The sequence below is a fragment of the Panicum hallii genome, chromosome 3 (assembly GCF_002211085.1).
Source record: "Panicum hallii strain FIL2 chromosome 3, PHallii_v3.1, whole genome shotgun sequence".
Taxonomy (NCBI): Eukaryota; Viridiplantae; Streptophyta; class Magnoliopsida; order Poales; family Poaceae; genus Panicum; species Panicum hallii.
Window position 1 is genome coordinate 3,613,449 of NC_038044.1, and position 23,295 is coordinate 3,636,743.

The following is a 23,295-nucleotide window of genomic DNA, read 5'->3' on the forward strand; positions in this document are numbered from 1 at the left end:
GTCTTGTCAAGCTGCAGCTTATTAATCTACTATCCCAACCGTACCGTGCAACCAACCACCCTTCTTGTTCTTGGTAGGACAAGTTCACATCCTGGCGGCGTCATCATATATGTAACCTTTCGGTTGGGATGATATGTGGAGCCATCACCGGAAAACTGTAGCCCATCCAATCCAGGTTTTTGGACGCCGCCGATTGGACCGTCGTCGGCGGTGAGCGACGGAGCTGAGCTAGCGATCGAGGTCATCACATGGCATGGTAGCAGGTGAACTAACGCGCGCGCCCAGCTTTTCACTTCCAAACTGCCGGATCGATCGGAGTCGTATTGATTGTGATTAGCGACTAATCATTGACGTGCTATACAACTAGCAAGGTGCTCCGCGCAAATTGCGCGGGTACCTAATTTTCTCCTTAAACATTTAGATTTTTTATTTAAAAAAGATGAATGCAAATAGTTTTACTTAGTTGTATCTTTGTAGTTGTTTCATCTTTATCCTAATGATCTGTGCAATCTTTATTTTTTTGTTATATTTTGTGATGTATCTTTGGAAGATAATTTAGGAGAAAATAAATGATTTATATAGAAATACATCTTTTGGATATTTACTGAGAGTAACTAAATGTTTATATATTTATTTTGATATGAATATTATTTCTTTAAAAAATACTTGCGATTTTTTTGAGTGTTCTAGTTACCGTGCATGATAAATAAATCATCTCTAAATTTGTAGAAAAAAATTTAGGTAAGTGGTTCAATATATATACCATCAGAAGTACAATATCCTTTATTTTCATTATCCTCCAATCATCCGTTGATATAACCCCGTTATGCATGCGCCCATATTATCTTAGATACAGCTATCTCTATTGTGCTTGTAAGAATCTTTACCCGCTGTATCACGGTGATCGAAGATGCATGTTAGTAGTGCACGCCATTACCTTTCGTTGAACACTACCCGTGGCTTGCTATTTATCTTGCGTGAACTATTTTAAGGTAACAAATAGTTATACACTTTAACATACCAATTGTTCGACCGCACATATTTTTCCCTTTTTGATGCACCAGCGAGATGATGTGACCAAATTAGACTCCTTTGTCAAGATGCTCGATAGATTTATCCACATGGTTAAAAATGCTATAGATGGACGGTCAGATTTTTGGTTAATGTGGGAACATGGAAATCCAAGTTGAGCAAGACACATATTGGTTAACTACTAATTTTAATTCTAGATTTAAATATTTATTAACTGTATTTTATATAAAATATTTGTGAAGTTGTAGTCCTTTTTTCTAACTCAAATTTAATTTTTTATTATTTGTATGTGACCTATATTATTTATTTGGCCTTTTCCTTCCTAATTTTCTTCTTAATCACTGTACAAATTAACTATTAATTTTTTATATTTTAATTCATGAATTTATTTATTTATTAGTCATATTCAATTTGGTCGACTGATAATTTTCTTATATTTTTAATTTTTAATTTAGCTATTTTGCTAATAGTTACTTTTTTTTGTCAAATGCTAATGCTAACATTTATAATCCTAAATCTAGCTATTTACTGATTGTATTTGATATGGACTCTTTTCTTAAGTCCTAATTTTCTTATTTTCTAATTTCGAATTTAGCTATTTACTAATCGTACTCGGGATGGTCTCTTTAATCATATCCTTTCTTTCTTAATTTTTAAATTCAAAATTAGCTATTTCTTAATCATATTTAATATGAACCCTTGAGATCAATGAATTAAAGAAATAGATTAAAGATGTGTCAGGTGGAGAGAGATGATAGTTCATTGAATAATCTAATATGCTTCATAGCTGGTTTGGTTGACACATATATTTACCCTTGTGTTGTCGGTGGAAAACCTTAGCATGCATGATTGATTCACCGCTTGATCTGCTTCTTTATTTGATTTTTATAGTTTGCTTTCTTTTCTTAGTGGCTACCTCTGGTACACTCGTCCTTTGCAATTCCATTCTATATTCTAGTGTTCATCGAGCTGCTTGATTTGTTTTGTTGTATTGCGCGCACCTCACTTCTAGGTATCTAATGTATCACTAAATTGTTACAGAACCCATCTCATCAAGATTATTATGCTTTTCCCTCTTTTCTAAGCTAATTGTTAATCGGTAGATTTGTATTTGTTTAAGTGATGTGAGATCCTGCATATTCCAAGCGTTCCGAGGCGACTCGTTACACAAGAACGCCGGCCCAAAGAAAGCAAAAGAAGAGCTTGTTTTTTAAACACGTAGGTGAACCACCGATTTTGCCGTAAATCTGTTTCTCGTAATCCGAGTGATGGGTGTAGTGAAATGCCCTGCTACAGTTTTCGAAACTCATGCTCTTGAAGTATAGTGTACCGCTCGTTCAGATTTGACTCTATTGGCAACTTGAACCACACATGCATGCCCTCAGCGGCATGGAATGGATGGAAGCCTCCAAACCCCTCAAACCAGTGTCTATTTCAGATACGTAATACGGTTTCTCTACTAACCACTGTCCTAACTCCCATTATTACCCGGCGAGGATGTCGAGGAACCTGACAACGGGCGACAATGCAGTTGACAAAGAGGTGATATGTTTCAAACATGGAACAGCTGTTTTTTTTAAAAGAATCGAATTTATATATTTATTAGTCATGTTCGATATGGATTAGTCATATTCAATATAAAATTTTTAATTAATCTAGACCGTTAGATCCTTATAAAATCCAACGGTGTAAATTATTTTCTTTTCTGATTAACGTGGTAGATTCTCTCGATGAACGTGATAGTCTCTTTTATTATATTAATATAATAGATAGGTCGGTCCATCTGCCCTCCTGCCACTGTACCAACTATTACCAACTCCGGCGGTGCGCGCGCGCGCTAGTGTACAGATCAGCCGGCGGGCAGCCAGACATGATTGGCCGCCGTGCACGGATCGACGCTTCTTGTTGTTGGTTAACCTGCGCGCGCTTAAAGCCCGAAAAGCCTTTGCTTAGGGCACATGACGAGCTGCCGAAGCTGCTGGTTAGTTGCCAGCGCGATACATAGGTAGGATCACTCGCTATCCAGTCCAATATAGTACAGAGCAGCTCCTTTATTAGTATTATTGTTATTGTTGTTATCTTTTTGATAAAGGAGAGCATCTCTCTCTTATTGGACGACCCGGCCGAAAAGCAGGCCGTCTGCACCGCTGAATGCCCGGAGGCAGCGGTACTGGTGAGGCCCATTTTGTAAGCCAAGAGGGATTGCGCCGGCCCAGGACCAATAATAGATACAACATGCGCCCGTCGTCATAAGTGTTCCAGGCCTCATAAGGCCCATCTTCGGGCCCAACAAGAACGTCTCCCCACGGTGCGAGACCTCCTGGCCCGGCGCCCAGCCACGAGCACACGACGGATGTTCTCGAGGTCGAGGGCGTTCCTGGGCGAGGCGTCCGCGCTGGCGGAGGTCGCGCTTCGTCGTGCCTGATGACGTGCCGCCGTTCTGCCCTCCCGCCGTTCTGCCCGTCGATTCCAGATCTAACGGATCAAGCCAAGACTCCAGCCCCCGCCCACCCATCCACCACCGCCACAGCGCCACTCGCTTCTGCTCCCTCGCTGTCCTGGCGCTCCTCCCCCATGGCGGCACACGCCGGGACCCTAGCTCCGCCCCTCCCCCTCCGCCTCCCTCCTTGCCCGCTCCCCCGCCCCGGACTCCTCACCCCAGCCTCCTCCTCGCTCCTCCCGCGAGCCCGCCGCCTCGCGGTCGCCCGCGCGGCCTCCGGCTCCGACGGCGGGCCCCCGGCGGAGGGGGACAAGGACCGGAAAGGCAGCCCTTCACTCCCGGCGCTGTCAGAGATCCGGTGGGGCGAGCTGCTGTCCCCGGAGCCTACCAACGCCGCGGCCGTGGTGCTGACCGGCGCGCTCGCCTGGGCCGGCGCCTCGCTGCTGCTGCAGCTCGTCGCGATCTTCGCCGCGATCTTCGCCGCCGCCGTCAAGTACTCCTTCGTCGCCGCGGTCCTGCTCTTCATCCTCATCGCGCTCCTGTGACCGGCTTCGTCGCCCAGGTGCCCCTCCTTCCTCCTCCGCCGTCCGCATTTCTCCGCGGTACACTCACAGCAGCCTAGTGTCGCTTGCTTGCGCCTAAGCCCCCCTGAACCGTTTCAAATCGCATTTTGGTGGGAGGAATCCAGGGGCGAATTCGTCACCTGTTTCTCTGTGTTCTTCCCTACCCCAGCCGCACTGGAATTTTAATAGAGGCCTTGTGATTTTCAACACCATTGCAAAGTTGTAAGTATATTCACACAAGCATATCGCTTTTGTGACACAAAATCAGGGAGAGGGGCCAACACATAATTTATGTTTTTTTAATGTTTTCAAATGGAGTGGTATAATGTATTTGCATGCTGGACCAGTGAGACTGCACCACTATGCATGCCAACACATAATTTAAAATGTTTTTTTAGTGTTCTCAAATGGAGTGGTATAATATATTTGCATGCTGGATCAGTGAGACTGCACCATTGTGACATAAACTTGTCTACGTAAATATGGTGATACACAATAATGTCATGGATTCGTAAAACTTTTCTTCACACTTAGATAATTATATTGCAAAAGTATTTCCAGCAACTGGTGGGAACTGAGACAACTACAGAATACAGTACCCTACAATGCATATGTGTTATTCAGTACAACGTGCTGTCTGAAACCTGAATGATAAAAAACCATGGATAAACATGTCCTACAGACAACACGCCAAATACTGGCAACAACTATCATTTCAGAATGATTATATTGTAAATAAGCAACTCTCATTTGCATCGTAATGTGTTGAATATGAAGATCCAGAAAAGGCTGAGCAGTTGTTCATAAATTGATTCTGTTCGTTCACCTGGCAGTGCGAAATGAAATAGTCAACAAGCTTTGCCGTTATTATTTTGTACCTTTGTAATGAAACTAATCCTATATTTCCAATCAAATGGAGGATGTAATACAACTTCTCTATAGATGTAGGTTTTGTTGTGCTAGTTGCTAGTTTGCTACCTCTCGAAGTTTGGTGATTTGCATTAAACCCTGAATTCAGTATTCAAATTTATGATTTATCTCCTCCTCCTAATCATGTTTTTTAAATTTTAGTTTTTTAATGTTAAATATTTATGGAAGTGCTAATATATAAAGTTAAAAACGATCATCATTTTTTCCAATGACATGCTGGAAATTGTCTGCCTATTATTACCTTGTTTTGGAGAATTTCATTAGCTGCTTTCAATATACCTTCCTGCACATAAAAAAAAATATTTAGCATTAAAAGCTCAGGATTTTAGAATTGCACTTTAAACTACTTAACCCATTCCCACTCCTAAATATGTACTTTGAATATGAGCTTGCAGTTTATGCTATTTTTAAATACATAGTGCCTATTATTAAAGGCCAAGGATTTCATTTCCAAACAAATATTACAAAATAACTGCTAGCTATTACCTTCTCCTGAAGAATTTCGTTTGCTGATTTAAGTATGGTTTCCTGCACATCAAGAAAATATATTCTCATCTTCTGTTTTACATCTTGTGCTGTCAGAGACTACCTTTTTCTTATTTGTTTGTCTTATGAAGTGAAACAAAATATATACTGAAATTAAAGGAGCCTTTGTTGAAACATCAAGGAAGATTATGAAACATTGAGGCTGACCTTATTTTTAAGAACTTGAATTTCTTGCTGCATGATCTGCATCTGATAAAAGATGTCTCAAATTGGTTTTGTGCCTAATGTGAATAAGTTTGAAAATAGAAGGGGAGTCTTGCCTTTGTGGAGCGTGTTTGACAATACCATAGTTCAAGACCTTTCTCTAGCATATGCAGTCTATCCAGTCTCATGTCCCCTTGACCCCCTCCAGTGGACCTGCTTTGATTTATATGTCACTTTACAGTTGGATGAGGGCTTTGTACATGTTGGATACAATTTTTAAATACATGTAGTTGGCTACAGAACTCATTGTTGCGGCGTTTCATGATGTTTGCAATCTAAATTCATTCAATCAAGTTTTAGTCTCAAATTTTCTCGATTATGGAGTAGTTAGAGCTACTATGCAAGATTAATTTCTTTTTGAGTAACTTGCATCACAGGTACATAGAAGTCCATAAACTAGAAAACCTGACATTCATGTACACAAAACTAGTGAGACCATGTATAGGAGGTCCAAGTAGAGGTTTCCTGCTTGTTTGCATGTCATCCACCTCGGATTAAGCAGTGACGTGGCATTCAGTCACATCCACGTCACTTTTTTTTGTTTCGTCTCTTTGTCTCTCTTCTCCAAGAGATCTGACCATCGTGCATGCTCTCGTTTCCATTGTTTCTCTAGTCCAGCAGCGTTGGTGCCTGCACAGATGCAAATTTGCGGGAGCATGCTCCTTCTCCAATTCTCTTGTCATCAGCACTGGAGGCAGTTGTTTCCCAGATCCATGGCACGGCTCAGCCGTTTTTCTATGTCCTGCTGCTGCTATTATGTGTGAGGACTGAGGACAACGAGGCTCAAGGTGGACCAGGTTAATGGGTATTAGGTGGTGATTTTTCATGGAGCCTCTCCCATATAGAAATTTGGCTAGTGCCACAGGCAATGAGTTCGGGGGAGACATGATGGGCTGGCTTGGAAACCACATCAGCCTAATAAAACCACCTTTGGACCTTATATGCTCGGTTTTGAGTTCATGGATATATATATGTCTAGTTTGTTAGTATATGGATCTAGATGCACCCATCACACAAGTTTACGTACCTATGGTGCAATTTATTCTTTGTTTTTTCTAGTATTAGCTTCCTGTTATCAGTGTCTTGGTGAGTATGTCTGGTGAAGTGGTCATGTTTGCTACTTTACTTGGTGTTACCTCCTAGGAAGCAGGGGCGAAGCTAGAGCCCAAGGAACCCTGGTGCACGGCTTTAGTACTGTATTCTACGGGTAAATTCTAGCATTGACAGTGGAAAAAATCATTTGAACCCTGGTGCCTGTGCACCAGGCACCATCGACGTGGCTTCGCCCCTGCTAGGAAGTATTTCCAAATCTTATTATCACCCATTGGAACCCTTGGCTGCAATAGCAGTAGACTAGTAACTCCCTATTTTCCTAGCAATCACTTCTAAGATTTCTCTGCTCCAAACTGTTTGTGCAGAACCTAAGAAATTGAGAACCAAGTACCATAACTTAAGGCAACATGCAACTTTATTGGTATTTTAGCATGTGTTTCATTGCCTGTTGGTCATGCCGTATTGCAGTTGCAGTTGTACTAGGATCGTTGTCGATGATTCATGGCAAAAAGCAAGATGCCAGTTTGCTGAAAATTTTAGAATTCACAATCCATTGCTGGGGATGAGCAGCACAAGCTGCATACTTGGCTACTATTGATATCACCGTAGACCACTACAGCCCATCTACGATGCAAGTCATGTACTGGTTTATCATCTTGAACATGAAGCTTACCTTAAACCATGCTGTAGTTGACCTATCTCATGCCTTAGCAAGGAAATCCATTGCTCTGTTACCTGTCATATTGTGTAAAAAGATTGTGAGTTATATTTGGCACCATTATCAAGAATTTTTTCTATTATTAATTTGAGTATCAGAACAAAAGGCGAGATTTGTTTTTTACTTCAAAGACCAATCTGTTTTTTCCCCCAACAAATTGCATAATCATGTTATCCTAGGTTACACCTAAATGCAATGTACTCAAGCTCATCCAGTTGCTCATTTGTGGAGGTGGCATGTTAGCACTGAAAGATGGATAGATATGTCTCTTTCGAGTAGTTACAAAATTGAAAATTCCTCAAACTTTACAAGGTGAACAGTTCGACCTGGCTTCGTAGGTTCTTGCTTTCCATTTGACCTCTTGCTGCGATGCTCTGGTACCTCTCTACCAAGCTTTGCATATTTCTTGCATTTTGACCGTAAATGTAAAACATCTCAGAAGTGCTGTCAAACTTAAGATTAACTGTATAACAACATGAATTTTGGAGAACGCACCCATTAGTTGCCAGATCATGGACCTTCCCAGTAGAGGAAAATATGATGACACCTACATCAGCACCACAAAGCACTGAGAGTTCTCTTGCCTTCTTGAGTAGTCCTTCCTGGCGCTTGGAGAAGGTTACCCTTCTATGGACAGGGTTCTCAATTCGTCGCATTTGCACCTTCCCCCTAACCATCGTTTCTCTCTGCCTGCAGATAACCTTCACTTTGGATTGGCCTTGAAGCAAATATGGCACTAATCGTAAGCAGTCACTGGTTTCACGTTCCTCTCAAGTCTAACACACATGCAGTGACACAACCTGCTTTTATATAGCAATCCACCTTCAAGGGAATATGATCTTTCGCCAGTATTGGTTGCATTGCTGCACGCCACTTGAAAGCACCTTGCAGGTCATTGTACATCTTTATTTATGCTCTTGTTGATTCTCATGAATATTGTAATATGCTATAGCTTGTATACTGGCTGTATATTGATGTTATGATTAACTTAACTCATCTTCTAAGATCCTGTTCCACATGTATGGCCGATTCCGTTGTTTTCCCCACTAAATATTGCTTAACTTGATCATAATGACTTACATGTCGGCAGATTTAATTTTTAGTGCAGTCTTTGTTTCTGGTGCTGATTAACCGTTACCCCTGTTTCTGTGGTAGGACAAGTTCCTAAACTAGAATAGGACTCTAGCTTTTCTGTTAGAAGTGGACGAAAAGTAGAAGTCTAGGTTTCAAGCTATTCTCTCCAAGATATTGTATCGGCTTTAGGACTTGTTTCTAGATCACATATTCCAGAACTTCTAACCATTCCACAGGCTCTCCTTCTGATAATGGATTTATGTGATAAATCTACATGTTCCTGGTGTAAATCATTGGTATTTGCTTACCAGTCAATTTATTGTGTTTATTGTGATTTGTAGTTTCATATGTCTATATGCTATCATTCTTTCATGTAATGACGTCAGCTGTGCCTCAGCACTTTGAAGTAATTGGCTAACATATATGATTCAAGTTACTAAGCTCTCAGATTTTTTTTATGGGTAACCTGGGCATCTCCTAGATTAGCTCCTCTTTAGTGCTAGTTTTTGCTTGTTGGTTTCTTTTTTGGTTTCCTGCTCCTGCGGGAGTGAAATTTTGTACCTTGATTCTAGTACCCATGAAATATTATATGATAGTTAAGTATGAAATATGGAATTGTTTTCAATGAGAATGCAAATCTCCAATATATCGGCAACACTTGTAGCATGTTGATTGAAGCCATATTATGAATCATATACTTTGGTTTCTGCCAGGAAGTATTTTGAAAAGTAATTGAAACTCAGGTTGTTCTGAAGTCCTGAAAGCTTTTGATGTTCCTATGAAGACTCTTTTCTTTTTTGTTTCAAAAGGGACAGTTTCTTCCACTTAGGATTTGGAATAAAGTTTCAGTGAATGAGATTCAGTTATTCCTTACAAAATGTAAAAGACACTGCATTTTTCTACTTAACAGTTATAGAGATATTCCCGTTCTTGTTGTCCTTTGAGGATTGGTTTTTGTCTTGTTATCTATGTGAATATTTTACTGGTGTTGCTGGTGGCATCTGTTCTTTCTGAAGAATTAATTTATACTACAAGTGAAGGAACATGATTTGGAACTTATCTTCTTTATTTAGCTAATTTAATATGTACAATCTGCACCTTTTTTGTAGTGCTTAGGGAACTGGAATATATATCAATTGTGAATGCTTGCACAAATATTGAGGTGTATATTTTTTGAACTGGGTACTGAGGTGTATATTGAAGCCCTCTTTTGTGTTGAATCTCCCGGCAGTAATTGAACTTGTAAGTTCACATGCACCGAAAAAGAAGAAAAACTTCAACCAGAAACTCTCCTGGTAGGAGGTAATGATGTTGGCATCATTGTTCAAGCCTTGGCTTTAGCATTGCTTAAAGTTAGTTGGGGTCAATGCCATCCAGTTGTTTACTTTTCATAAGAACTGGGCATTTGGCATTTCAGTTGTTGGTAAAGTTGTATGTGACCGAGAGTCAAAAAGTTTTTAACTGGAAATCATGGATGGATGGAATCATGATATCTCATGAAAAGCGTCGAGAGATGCTGTTCCTAGTTATTGGAGAATGTTGAAAATCTCTGCGCTGCCTTGTGGCTAGTTAGGTCAGAACTCAGAAAAGAATGTTGTTTGCGACACTTGTCTGCCTTCCGTTGCTGCTTTCTTCTGTAACCCCAGATTACCATGTGCTGGTTGGGACTGCAGTTTCAGCCTTTTCTGGTGGTTTCTCTTTTGCAGGCGTTTGGTTCTAGTAAGGAATCTGGGAACTCAGCCTGCACATTATATGCGCCCCCGAGTCAACATACTACTGGAACGCATGGGTGGAAGGATGGATGGAATCATGATATCTCATGAAAAGCATCCACGGTTTTCATCTTGTATGTTATCCCTAATAATTGGAGAATGTTCTAATATGGTTTGTTAGGTCTGAAGAGAATGTTGCATGGCAACACCAGCCTGCATTTGGTGTGCCATTTGTGCCGATTGTGACTGTGCAGTTTCAGCTTTCTATTCATTTTTTCCTGTGGCTGCTCTTTTGCATATGTTTGGATGTTGAATCTGCGAGTGGGAGCTCAAGCTTGTACGCTGCGAATGTCTGGAGTTGTGTGGGTGCTGGGGACTGTAGCAAGATATCTGGAGTTCCTTTTCAGCATGTGTGGAGAGGCCTGATCTGGTGGGTTCGATTGTCCAGCAGCTCAACTCAAGTGGAGGTTCTGGCATGATCTGTGACAATGGACGCTGCTGCCATGAGCTAGCCGATGCACAATCCCATGAGGCCATCTGTTTGGAACTTGTTCTCATGTTCTGTGTCGCAGCAGTGCTCTGACGGACAGGCGGCACGACACAGCCACACAAAATCTGATGGGTTCTACTGCTGTGTCCTTGCTCACGTCAGCAGCTGGTTGTGCTTGTGTCTGGCAGTCTAGTGGTCTAGCTGCGGCTTTGCAGCTGCGTGGCTGTGCCTGTGCCTGTGCGCTGTGCGGCGCGCATGATGTCGCTGCCGTTTCGGGGTCGGTCCTCGCCGCGGAAAAGGAGATCAGCCGGCGATGAGGGCCTCCCGTTTCGGGGTGGATTCCTACCAGCTGCTTTTGAACGACGGAGTGGAGCAGGGGCTCCCCGGCTGCAACGAACTTCTTTTTGACTCTGTTTTCAGTTCATTTATCCACGGTGGAAAACTGGAAATGACCACAGATCACTGCGAGTTCGTCCTACAGCCCCGTTTGTACTCCGTTACAACCGGGGTATTGTTGAGCATTCTGATTCACGAGCGAGGCACCGGTCAAATTAAATGATGTAAGCCATGCATTGTACACGTAGGTAGATTACTGTGTCTGTGTATCATCAGTGCTTTGCATGCAAATGGAGCAGACTACTGATGCGAGGGGGAAAAACAGTACCAGGACGTGCAAGTGTGGATGCTTTTCCTGCCGCAGCATATCATCTAAAATGCATGCGATGTGTTCTGATGTACCACTGATTTTGGTCTATCTGCACATACAGATTTTGATAGACACGCTGTAGCTCCGAGATCCACAAAAGCCGTCAGCAGATTTAGTACTTGTGTAGGTGTTAAAATAAAGCGGTTTAAAATATATGTCTTGGACGAAATCATGAATTTCCTAAACATGTTTTTTTGCAGTAACCGTACCTTCAGTTCCAACGTTGAATGTCATGATGTTATTTCCATTAAAAAGGATACTTTAGGAGCACATGGGCAATGCTCGTTCCTTAATAATCTAAGGAAAGAAAGATAAATGCAAGCACGAGGGCTTCATCCAATTTCTTTTTTGTCGTTTATAAGCAGCAGCAACAGGTTTAAATTGTTGAGTCATCAAAATACCAAATCATAAGATCTAATGAGCAAATCCAAAACTTTGTACCTGGACATGGATATGAAAAACTTCCAAACCATATATGAAACTTCACATATTCAATCACCTAAGCAAAAGTTTGTATCTAAATTTCAATAACATTCTAAACTTATGCATCAATGCTCTCATAAATATTTAATTTTATTCTTAGTATACTAATTATCATCATCATCTTTTTTTACCTCTCCACCTATAATATAACCTTAATGGTATAATTGTGTTAACATATCTGATCTATTCATTTGTGTCTGCTTTTGCAGATGAATCCTGCTCGCGGTGTAGTTCACCCTGGTCGGTACCTCCAGCTCCTACTTGGGGGGGGGGGGGGGGGGGGGGTTGGCAAGTGCACCCCGGCAGCCCGTACGGTAGCAGCCTGGACGCGGTAGGGTGTCTGTTGTTCTTCCTAGGAAGGTTTCCTCCCCTTTGCTGTTCAGCAATAGCCAGCCGGTTGCAGGTTCCTGCGGCGAGGCGACGGCGATATACACGATCGCGCAGTATCATCGTGATTCACGAAGATCTGCCTGTGAGAGCTACATCAGATGAGCTTTGGAGGACGCCCGCCGGCTCCATGGTTTCAGTATCGGCGCGTTCATCTTTCGCGACCTGTGCAGGCGTCGCCTACTAGAATGAGAGGCTGAACTTGTTTCCCAACATCGGATCTTACCACACGGTTGCGAGGAGATGGGACCATGCTGACATCACTATTCATGGCAAGGTGTCTCAGGATGTTGTTCACGAGTTGGTGCATGCTGTGGTACACAGGACAATCACCTCTTCAAAATCATAGAACCAAAAAACTGCACCATATATACTTAGAAAACCTTTTTCTCTTCCACTTATCGGTAGGAAGAGGGGGCATGTGCCCCTTTCTCCCTTATTAACAGAACTGATTGAACGCGCTTGATTTTTTTTTTGCAACAAGCAAAGACTAGTAGGGGTTTTACGGGGTTGATATTTTATATCAAAATGGCTGCTTTGTAGTCTTACACGCGAGCATTTATCAATTTGTCCTGAAAGTTAGTTACAATACAAGGCCTACAACTATCTCATTTGCCTAGTTTTTTGTTCTATTACCAAGATAAGAATGGAAAAAAATCACTGGAAATTGAGAGGTGATTCTCTATGGTTTATAGCTTCCCATGACAACAAATCTTTACTTCTTGTGGCTGCTTTGATATATCCGTACTAAATTTATTGGTGGGTGGCTGACTATTATTGGGTCCTTCTCAGAAGGCTGCCGGTTAAGACTATCTCCAGCGGCGTCCGGTAAAAGCTTCTGTTCGCTAAAACACGGGACACTATAGCGGCTGTATCGCTCCAGCGGGATCCGCTATCGCGTGCGGTAAAATGGAGGAGGAGCGCTGCGTCCCCCACAGAAAAAGGCAGGAGCGGCGTCCTCCATCCCGGTCGCACAGAGGAACTCGCGAGAGAGGGAGGGAGTGCTGCGGGGCACAGGGGCGGCGGGGCGCGGCGGGGCTGCAGGGGCGGCGGGGCTGCGGGGTGCAGGGGCGCAGGGGCTGCGGGACGGCGGGGTGCAGGCGGGCAGGGGAGGCGCGGGGCGGCGGGCGGGGGAGGCGCGCGGCGGGCAGGGGAGGCGCGGGGCGGCGGGCGGGGGAGGCGCGTGGCGGGCAGGGGAGGCGCGGGGCGGCAGGCGGGGGAGGCGCGCGGCGAGCAGGGGAGGCGCACGGCGGCGGCGGGCGGGGGAGGCGCGCGGCGAGCAGGGGAGGCGCGCGGCGGCGGCGGGCGGGGGAGGCGCGGGGCGGGCAGGGGAGGCGCGGGGCGGCGGGCGGGGGAGGCGCGCGGCGGGCAGGGGAGGCGCGCGGCGGTGGGTAGGGGAGGCGCGGGGCGGCGGGCAGGAGAGGCGCGCGGCGAGCAGGGGAGGCGCACGGCGGCGGCGGGCGGGGGAGGCGCGCGGCGAGCAGGGGAGGCGCGCGGCGGCGGCGGGCGGGGGAGGCGCGGGGCGGGCGGGGGAGGCGCGCGGCGGCGGGGGGCGGGGGAGGCGCGCGGCGGCGGGCGGGGGAGGAAATGATAGAAAAATAAAATTGTGGGGTATAGAGGATAGAAATAGAGGATGTTGTTGGAGTAAAATTTGGTATAGAGAATGAAGTTGATATGGAGAATGGAAATAGGGGATGGGATTTGGAGGATATCGCTGGAGATAGCCTAAGGACTGTCGTACATGCAGATGGGGGACTGGCAGGTTATAATCCCACCTCTCAAAGGAGGATCACCTGTGTCGTCGTCTATGACCATATGGCCAACATACTGCAACATTCCCTGATGCCAATAAACATTAATAAATTGATTTTTTGCACTATAAGGTAGTGGCGCGGCAGCGTGTTTCCACCCGCTCTAATTAGCCACTCTTTTTGCTCATGAATAAAAATGGACGCTTTATAATTTTTTGCCTGATATTTAAGATTAGAATTCGAGTCCGTTGCTTTCTCTTTTTTTTTAAAAAAAAGACATGACATTTATAACTACAAAAACCAATATAACGTAAAAACTTTCAAAAAAAATAAAAATCTAGCTTATACACTAAACATTCTTATCATTTGACTACTAAGCGTCAATTTAAATTTTTGACATTTGCCCTTTTCAAAACAAGCGTCTGAAAGCACCTTCGATGTCGTTTAGAGGGAGGGTAAATAGACGGTTCTGAAATTTTACATAAAAACTTAGAGTGGAATTAGCAACTTACAGAATCTTCGAAGATTTCTCCAGAATCTTCACAACTTCCGGAGTTTCCGCAAAAATCTTCGGAGTCTTCGAAAATAACAAAAGTTTCAAAACACGTCTAAGGAAACTACAACCAAATTTAAATCAACGAATTACCATACACACACTGGTGAGTTGTTTCCAAGGTATTTCACTAGATGCTTGCAGTTCAAACCTTCTCAAGTGATAGATCGAGATAAACCTAGAAAGAAGATAGCACAAACAACAAGCAGTGAAATTAACAAATCAAGAACAAGTGACACAAGGATTTGTTTACCGAAGTTCGAATCCCTTCATAGGTTCCTACTTCTCCATTGGATGCTTCCAAAGAAGTCGGATTGCGCTCAACCCTTTCCCCACTTCACTTCTCGATTTCTTCCCTTGCGGAGGTGAAATGGAAGCCTTCACAAGCTTCCCGTGGCACACCACAAGTTTGGGTGCTCACCGGGCGACATCTAATTATCTAGGAGGCTTGACCTCCAAGAGTAACAAACGTCACTGGGTTCTCGCTATGAATTCGAGTGCTCAAGAATGGATTTGCTCACTTTCACTCAATCTTCCTTGCCAATCTCTCTCTCTCAACTCCAAATCACTTCTCTTCTCAAATTTCTTGAAAATCTAGAGTGGGGAGAGCTTCTTAGGGCCGTGGATATGTATTTTTTGTGTGAGGAACCAACAGCAACACATGGGAGGGGCTGAGGGGTATAAATACCCATCCCCAAAACTAGCCGTTGTGCTGTTAAGTTCCAGCATCTCCAGAAAATCTCTGGAGTCTCCGGACCAAAAAAAGTAGCCGTTAGGTTCAAAACAGGTCCGGAAACTCCGCAAAAATATCCGGAATCTCGTGATAAATTTAGTATTTGCCTTTTCTCAAAAATCTTCTGAATCTCCGAAACTTTTGGAGTCTCTGCAAATATCTTCGGAATCTCCGCAGGTCCACTAGACAGCTTAGGTAATCTAAGAGAAAAAGGTATAACATTTTACTCCGAACTCCAAATTCGATGATCTTGAACTCTATGGAAAGCTTATTCAGAGAACTATCCATTCCAACTGAAAACATGGTCCAAAACCATCAGGTGCAAGTGCTGTGACAAGTGTTTATCTCGTGCTAGCACTTGAAAGGTTAGGTTTGGGCACCGAGTCATAGGCAAAGCTATCAATATCACATCCTTCTTGATAGTACGGGATTACCTATACTCAAGATCAAATTATAAACACAATATAAAACTCTTGAGCTTGAATAACTTCATCATGCCGCTTTTCTTCAATATCACACTTTGAGGGTTTGCAAACATTTTCTTTGCCTTTTTTCTTGAGCATTATCCTTCTTGAGCTAGTGCCTTGAGGTTCCTCATCATATATGATCAGTAATCAACTTGACATCTTCAAGACACCTAAATCCATATGATTCATAATAATTGATGCTTAGCAACTTGTGACTATCCATAGCCTTGATTGGTCCATAAATGCTAGCACTAACTTATTTCTTCACCCTAGCATGGGTTCATCGGTGCCAAGCCCTTTGCTTGCCCTTCTCCCTCGCTTAGTACCTCGTAGCCAAGTTCTTACTAACTCTTAACCATCTTGCCATCTTAAATCACATGTAGCCTTGCACCATAATATATACTTACTGAAATTCATTTCTTCGACAAATTGATCCATATACCAACTTTATTATCAAACAACCAAGAATCTTTACTTCTATTGAGATATTAAGCTCTTGATCAAATTTCTTCCTTCTTAATCAAAATATTAATGCATTATCAATCTTCACTCATTCGTACGAGCAAGCTATCATTGAGATCAAATAATAGCCCTTGCAATTTTATCTCTTTTCAATTTGCTTGCCCTTTCTTCAATTTGAGATAATATAACTTTGGTACACTCATTTGCAATGTAACCTATCCAAATCTCATAGTTCTTTAATTGTGTTGTAATTTAATCACCAAAACCCACAAAGAGGCCTAGATGCACTTTCATCGTCATGTTCTAATTTGTCCAAAACATTGTCAAGTTTTTGTCTTACCAGAGAGAGTATTTATATATATGACCAATCTAGAACAAGAGCTCCTGTCTGGCGGTCTGTACATATAATTCAACATATTGTGGTGGTTTATTGATCAGCCGGCTCGTTATTTTCTGAAATCTAAGAGAGCAATGTGCTTGCTTGAATCGACTATTTTCTAAGGCTTAATGTGCTATATAACTTGAGAATAATAATGTGACTAGGTGGTTACACTAACTAGGTGCGTGCTTCCTCTAATCCTCTCTGCCCTAAACCACTAGTATTGGCTAGCTAGGTGTACCCTGGGAGCAAGACGCATCTACCCCTGCTTTTGGTTTGGGGTGATCACGGCCAGCAGCTTTCACATGGATTGCTCTGGTGGAAGAAAGGAAGCAGCAGCCTAGCTACCAGGCTCATGCATCAGCGAGAGCAGCAGCGCAATGCGCCCTCCTCAACCCCATCCCAAGTGGCAGACGACGCAGAGACGGGCGCAGTGGTGGTGGTGGGCAGCAGGCAGGCAGCTAGGCCGAGGTCGAGGACTATAGCTAGGAGGCGAAGTGAGTGGTGGTTGCATTGCAGCTGGTTGATGGGTTGGTTGATGGAAGAAAGCGAGCGAATGCGTAGCACGGAAGTGGGTGCTGGATCCGGGGAAGGCTTGTGGCGCGGGATCAGGTGCTGCCCTCCCAAACTCGGCAACTCGACACCGACCTCCCATTCCATCTCATCTCTCTCTCTCTCTCTCTCTCTCTCTCTCTCTCTCTCTCTCTCTCCTGCCTTTACTTTACCTTGATGTCCTGAAAATAAATCTCTTGATATATATATCTTTTTCACAGCTCTCTCCTCCATCAGCTGCCCCCTGACGGCTAAGGAAGAACCTGACCAGAACAAGTGAGAGATGACAGAGGTGATACGTAACCTTTCATATGCATATGTATGCTCTGCGAGAATGAAGAACAAGTTCAATGGTTATTACTATGGATAAGCATTATTAGCCATATGTGCTAATCATTAGTCAAATCTGTGCATCAAAGGGGGCAAGCTGCTAGACTACCGGAGGTAGAGTAGTAATGAGTAGAGAATTTGCACTGCATGCGTATGCATGTAACTGCTGCTACCTTGCACAAGAACTCTCGCCATGGTTTATTTTGCAGTTCATCCATCACAAGCAGCAGCTGCTGAATCATTGCTAGCTTTTCATGCATGTGAAGTGGCAGGCAATTGGGACTTGGAGGACTATCTACCACACACGCAAGAGCCAGCAGTACACGTATCATGGATACATGCATGTAACAACAGAATAAAATTTATTTGATGCATCATGGGTTTGGATATGCATACATGTCAAAGGATATAAACAAAAAGGAGGTACAGCTAGCAGTGTATGGTTTTATGTGCAGGTTGCAAATGCATGGACACTGTCTCTGTACCACCGATGAGGAAATTCCAAATACGCCGGGTCAACATGAGCTCCGATCATGTAGATTTGACATTCCCAATCTGTAATTTGCCTGCCTCTCTTTGATGAGAGCGAGCATGCATGCATGTGAAAATATAACAGCACACATGTGATAATAACGACGAGAATAACAAAGCGTAAATGTGTCTGGAGTAGTACTCCTAATCAAGACTAGCACTACTAAAGCTGGAATTACCACGTTACGATTGACCAAATTGTTGCAGATACAGACTTTGCCTCGAAAATTATATGGCAAACTGAGTTGGATTTTGCTGGACTAAAACTATACAAGAATCGATGCAGGTTCCTTAATCAGTTCATATGTGCAAACTTTGTTTCCTGCATGCCTACTGCACATTATTGCCAACTCTTGCAGACATAAAACACAGAGAGGAAAAAGGAGAGGCCATAAACCAAAAGGCTTTAAGAATATGTAAAGATGTCTAAATGGCTATATTTGGGTAAGCAAGATAACAAAGGGCTCAGCAAAGGAGGCCACAGCTCTGGTCAGTAGTAGTGTGGCCTTTTGCCTCTCACGGCCCTCCTCACTCTCCCTCCTCTTTCTCTCTCCTGCCGATTGCTGATCCCTTCCCTTCCCTTGCATTGCCTGTCCTGCTATTAAACCACTTTACCCTCACGCTGCAGGAGAGGGAGAGAGGAACCAAAGTAGTAGCTCCCTTTCCTTGCTTGCTTCCGAGTCCAATAAACGAGAGGAAGGGAACAAGGTAGAGTAGTCTTGCTTTTTCAGCTAGGTTATCTCTTTACATGCTAAATTTCACAGGTATTTCTGCGGCAGTTGTGTGTGAGAGTTGTGATCCGGTTAGTTTCGGCTCAGATCGATGGATCTTGCTTGTACTTTCTCCCTTCGCGGGGGAAAAAACTCCCTTTTCTGTGCTTCGAGTTCTTGCAAGAAAACCATGGCGGCTTGCTACTTCGATGCTTCTTTCTTTGTTTAGATTTGATTTCCGTTTTTCTTGCTTTCTATATGTGTGTATCTGGGCATTCTTTCCCTGCGCTACTATGCTTTGGAAAGTCTTAGCTTTTTGGTTCTGAGATTTCTTCTCCTAGCAGCTCGATCGCTAGATCTTGGGATATTTGATCTTGGACATGAGGGAGGAAAGTTTCTTGCTTCTTGCAAACCAGCTAGGTCCTGGCAGCTTCTTGTTTGCGATTATTTTCCTTTAACCAAATTATATTCTTGGCTAAAGTTTCCTTGCAAGATTGAGTTGCTATTTGTTACATCTGATCCTTTATCTGCTTCGACAAGTTCTTGTTGTTGAACGAGAAAGGAAGCTCCTTGATTCATCTCAGTGGCTTACTGTTGTTTCAGGTTTTCATTTTTGAGCTTCTTTCCCCCAACGAATCTTGTGTTCTTGTGGCTGATTTCGTTGGATCCACTGTGTTTACATGATCTTCTTGCCTTACATCTGTGTGTTCCTTTCCCGGCCGGGTGAAGGGAGAAACTTGCCTGATCAAGTCTGCCAGGCATCGATCTGCCCAATCATGACATCACGTTTTTCCATGTACGCCTTCAGATTTGATCCATCGTCTGCCAAATCAAGCAAAATTTGTCATCTTTTATCTTAAAGAGGCTTGGGCTTCTCTTCTATCCTTGCTGATGTATCCAGCAGCTGGTTTCTTGAATCGACCCGTGTTCCTAGCTTTTCCCTTTCGGATGAATTTGCTTGCTTGATCGTAGTGTGCTACTACCTCTCAGCGGTTGGATCTTTCAAGCTCCTCTCATGATGCGCTTCAGATGATCTGAATCCGCTCTCATACATGTGAAACCTTGCTGTCTTTCAGCCGAGATCTCCAGCATGGGGAGGGGAAGGATTGAGATCAAGAGGATCGAGAACAACACGAGCCGGCAGGTCACCTTCTGCAAGCGCCGCAACGGGCTCCTCAAGAAGGCGTACGAGCTCTCCGTCCTCTGCGACGCCGAGGTGGCGCTCATCGTCTTCTCCAGCAGGGGCCGCCTCTACGAGTACTCCAACAACAGGTGCGTGGCTGTGCATCGATAGATCTCTTGAGCTTGCATCTTGGTAGCATGGTGGATACTTGCTTGATTCTTTTAGCATGTCATTTCATGCTCAAGTGATCGACTTGCTGTTGCTTCATATGGTTATTGCTGATGAGTAGTAATCAGGAAAAATATAATCCAATATGATTCATTGGTGGTGCCGTGGAACTTGTGAGGTTTATTATGCCACAAGTTTAAGTATTTCATAGCGAGATCTTCATAAATTTGCTTAACGTTAGGCGAATGATGAATTGAATAGTATAAAGTTTAGTCTTTATTATATTCACACGTATCCGTCAAATTACCATGGCAACAACCTATATATGGAGCATGCTTAATTTGACTGGATTTATAATCTGTTTAAATTAATAAACTTGACTATCACTGTTACTTCTTTTGAGCTACCATCCATATAGATCAAAATGTGCAATGATTTACCCCCCCCCCCCCAGTTACTTTATATATCATTGGTAATTTTTATCTTTTTTTGTATACACACAAGGATTTGATTTGACATGTATGCACACATCAATCAGAATTGACTGTGCCAAAAATGTGTTCCTTCCGTTTCCTGATCTGAACTTCATACATTGTGCACTATTCAGAAGTTAATTAATTATATATTTAAAAAGATCCATTGTCTACTATGGCCATGCATTCATCATACATTCAATCAGACTGACAAAAATGCGTTTGCAAAGTGCTAGATGTTTGTTGCTTGGAACACAGGGTAATGTATGCAAAGTTTCTGCGCACCGTCTTCTGTCGAGTCAAATGCATTTCCATGCTTCTCTCTCCCCCTCTCCCTCTCTCTCTCACACACAGAGAGAGAAAGGGACACACACACACACTCTCTGTGGCTGAGATGACGTTGCAACGTACTGACCTGACCCTAAACTAGCTGTCAAGAGTTTCCCTTTGCTCGCTTCCCCTCCCCAAGTCCCAACCGTACACACATGAATACATGATGCATCTTCAGAACGTACACCTCGCCTCATCAGCTGCAAACTTGCACCGGCTCAGAGACTGCACCGTCCTCCCATATTCGCCGTGTTTGCTCCTCTCTCATGCAAAGTGTCAATCAACAACAAATGCACGACACTCCATTCCTTTCATGTGCTTTGTCAAGTTATTCAACAGCACAAGCTAGCACAGTTGCATTATTCCCTGCACAATTTTGCACCGAAGTAACCGGGACACGGTTTCACATGCATTGACTGTCTACATGCTTCATATACGCATATAAGTTACTTCATAATTAATGGCTTTCACATTTTTGGTTTGTGAATATTATTTACCTTGTTGTTTATCGTGCAAGAACGACACAGAGGATGTCACTTCAGTACTGACTCCATCTCAATGCCTTTTGCTTGGTTCTGCTGTTCGGTTGCAGTGTGAAGGCTACTATTGAGAGGTACAAGAAGGCACATGCCGTTGGATCCTCATCTGGGGCCCCACTCTTAGAGCTCAACGCCCAGGTAATAATACTAACTAATTCATGCACGGTTATACCTTTCAAACCATTCTTACAGTTAAATAAATATGGTGCTTATTTTATGATTTGCATACACTGAAGTCCATGCAACCACATGCATGTATCTATAAACTGAGTTCTTTCATAAGATTTTTCCTAAACTAACTTTGAGATTAGTACTAGATCATAATGCATGATAGTGCCTATAGTCGTCGTTAAATCATATTTTACTATTCTAATGCAAGCTCAAGACATTGTCAAATCTATATTACTACATTAACCAGGAATTTTCTAAAAGGGAAACAGTCATACACCTGAACAAAGTAGTTGTCAGACCCCTCTGGTTACTCTCTGAGACTGAATATTCCCTTTACTCATTTGGCCTTTTATATGAGATCCTTCTGATCGTTTCCTCTGACTCTTTGTTTTGTCTTAAGCAATACTACCAGCAAGAATCCGCGAAACTGCGGAACCAGATCCAGATGCTGCAGAACACTAACAGGTAAGAGCAGCCTTGTGCACAGCATTCATGCATTAAATTGCTTCCTTAGCTATTGTATTGAGAGGAATGTGATTGAGTGACTGAAAGTAAAGCACTGCCTGTATATGTTTTGATTGTTTTGTCTCCCATGTGAAGGCACTTGGTTGGTGATTCGGTGGAAAACTTGTCACTTAAAGAACTGAAGCAGCTTGAGAGCCGCCTCGAGAAAGGCATTTCAAAGATCAGAGCAAGGAAGGTAGGAATGTACTAAGTTATCCAATCCAACCATGCATCTTCACACAAACTAATCATAAAGAAAGGGTGTTCAATTCTTCAGATAGTACTTGTTGTTTCCAAATGGTTTTGTTTAAATAATTCTTCAAATTCTGATGTAACTGTGACTGCTATGTTATCGCCGATTCTGATCGCCAAATTCTTGTTTCAGAGTGAGCTGCTGTCTGCAGAGATCAATTACATGGTCAAAAGGGTAATACATACATGTCACCTATATACACTTCATTCATTTTAGCTAATCCTGTTTGGATTCATTTCTTTGCACCAAAACTTGCTGAAACTGCAGGAGACTGAGCTCCAGAATGACCACATGAACCTCAGGACCAAGGTATGCTTAACTGTCAGAAATCAGAAACAAACTTTTGTTGCATATATAGCTACTTAGCCTTGAAAAACACAGAAAAAAAATCTGTATACATTAATCTTGAAATAATCATGCTTTTCACGTATGCTGATCACTCTGTCCATCATCTCTGTCTGATCAGATTGAGGAGGGAGAGCAGCAGCTGCAGCAGGTGACCGTGGCCCGGTCTGCCGCCGTGGCCGCCGCCAGTGCGGAGCTGAACCCATTCTTCCAGATGGACACCAAGTGCTTCTTTCCCGCCGGCCCCTTCGCGGGGCTGGACATGAAGTGCTTCTTTCCGGGAGGCTTGCAGATGCTGGAGGCACACCGCCAGATACTCACCACCGAGCTCAACCTCGGCTACCAGCTGGCGCCACCGAGCGGCGACGACGGCATCAATAATCCTCATCAGTTCTAAGCTGCACAAGGAGCTTTTCAAGCGAACTGTCGTCGCCGATAATGGAAGCTGGCAGTTCGTTGTTGCCTTCAGATGTTCTTGCATTGGCTTCCGTGACCTAGCTTGTTATGATGTGTGTTGCATGCCTATTGTGTCTGACTATCCCCTTGCTATTCGGTCTACTGATGGAGAACTAAAACCTAATCG

The 23,295-nt window shown here is 43.3% G+C and overlaps 3 protein-coding genes across 7 annotated transcripts; 2 read left to right on the forward strand and 1 right to left on the reverse strand.

Moving 5' to 3' along the window:
* Window positions 1-3,528: 3,528 nt before the first annotated feature.
* Window positions 3,529-10,557, forward strand: LOC112886330. 4 transcript variants are annotated; one of them, XR_003227373.1, is made up of 4 exons: window positions 3,529-4,034; window positions 8,183-8,377; window positions 9,670-9,862; window positions 10,267-10,557. XR_003227373.1 is itself a non-coding variant. In XM_025952199.1 (2 exons), the coding sequence occupies exon 1, from the start codon at window positions 3,607-3,609 to the stop codon at window positions 4,015-4,017; it is 411 nt and encodes a 136-aa protein (XP_025807984.1). In that variant the 5' UTR covers window positions 3,529-3,606; the 3' UTR covers window positions 4,018-4,034; window positions 8,183-8,508. The 4 variants fall into 4 exon arrangements, 1 of the variants encoding a protein (XP_025807984.1); XR_003227374.1 differs by having other exon boundaries at window positions 9,677-9,862; XR_003227372.1 differs by lacking the exon at window positions 9,670-9,862.
* Window positions 4,544-8,211, reverse strand: LOC112886329 (MADS-box transcription factor 33-like). 2 transcript variants are annotated; one of them, XM_025952198.1, is made up of 8 exons: window positions 7,982-8,211; window positions 7,813-7,891; window positions 7,442-7,503; window positions 5,772-5,868; window positions 5,659-5,694; window positions 5,452-5,493; window positions 5,207-5,248; window positions 4,544-4,861 (listed from the first exon to the last, which is right to left on the reverse strand). In XM_025952198.1, exons 1-8 carry the CDS (start codon window positions 8,161-8,163, stop codon window positions 4,760-4,762), a joined length of 642 nt encoding a protein of 213 aa, XP_025807983.1. In that variant the 5' UTR covers window positions 8,164-8,211; the 3' UTR covers window positions 4,544-4,759. The 2 variants fall into 2 exon arrangements, with proteins under 2 accessions (XP_025807983.1, XP_025807982.1); XM_025952197.1 differs by having other exon boundaries at window positions 5,659-5,700.
* Window positions 10,558-19,881: 9,324 nt separating the features above from the next.
* On the forward strand, window positions 19,882-23,109 carry LOC112885946 (MADS-box transcription factor 13-like). Its single transcript, XM_025951661.1, has 7 exons — window positions 19,882-20,078; window positions 21,493-21,577; window positions 22,011-22,075; window positions 22,211-22,310; window positions 22,500-22,541; window positions 22,635-22,676; window positions 22,834-23,109. The coding sequence occupies exons 1-7, from the start codon at window positions 19,897-19,899 to the stop codon at window positions 23,107-23,109; spliced, it is 792 nt and encodes a 263-aa protein (XP_025807446.1). The 5' UTR covers window positions 19,882-19,896.
* The last annotated feature ends 186 nt before the right edge of the window (window positions 23,110-23,295 follow it).

Excerpts from the sequence above, each read along its gene's own strand:
- LOC112886330 (XM_025952199.1), top strand. The coding sequence starts at position 3,607 with ATGGCGGCACACGCCGGGACCCTAGCTCCGCCCCTCCCCCTCCGCCTC.
- LOC112886329 (XM_025952197.1), bottom strand. The coding sequence starts at position 8,163 with ATGGTTAGGGGGAAGGTGCAAATGCGACGAATTGAGAACCCTGTCCAT. Across the intron at positions 7,504-7,812 it reads GCAAGAACCTACGAAGCCAG|GTAACAGAGCAATGGATTTC; the intron begins GTCGAACTGTTC and ends ACAATATGACAG. Across the intron at positions 4,862-5,206 it reads ATGAAATTCTCCAAAACAAG|GTGAACGAACAGAATCAATT; the intron begins GTAATAATAGGC and ends TCGCACTGCCAG.
- LOC112885946 (XM_025951661.1), top strand. The coding sequence starts at position 19,897 with ATGGGGAGGGGAAGGATTGAGATCAAGAGGATCGAGAACAACACGAGC. Across the intron at positions 22,311-22,499 it reads CAAAGATCAGAGCAAGGAAG|AGTGAGCTGCTGTCTGCAGA; the intron begins GTAGGAATGTAC and ends TTCTTGTTTCAG. Across the intron at positions 22,677-22,833 it reads ACATGAACCTCAGGACCAAG|ATTGAGGAGGGAGAGCAGCA; the intron begins GTATGCTTAACT and ends CTGTCTGATCAG.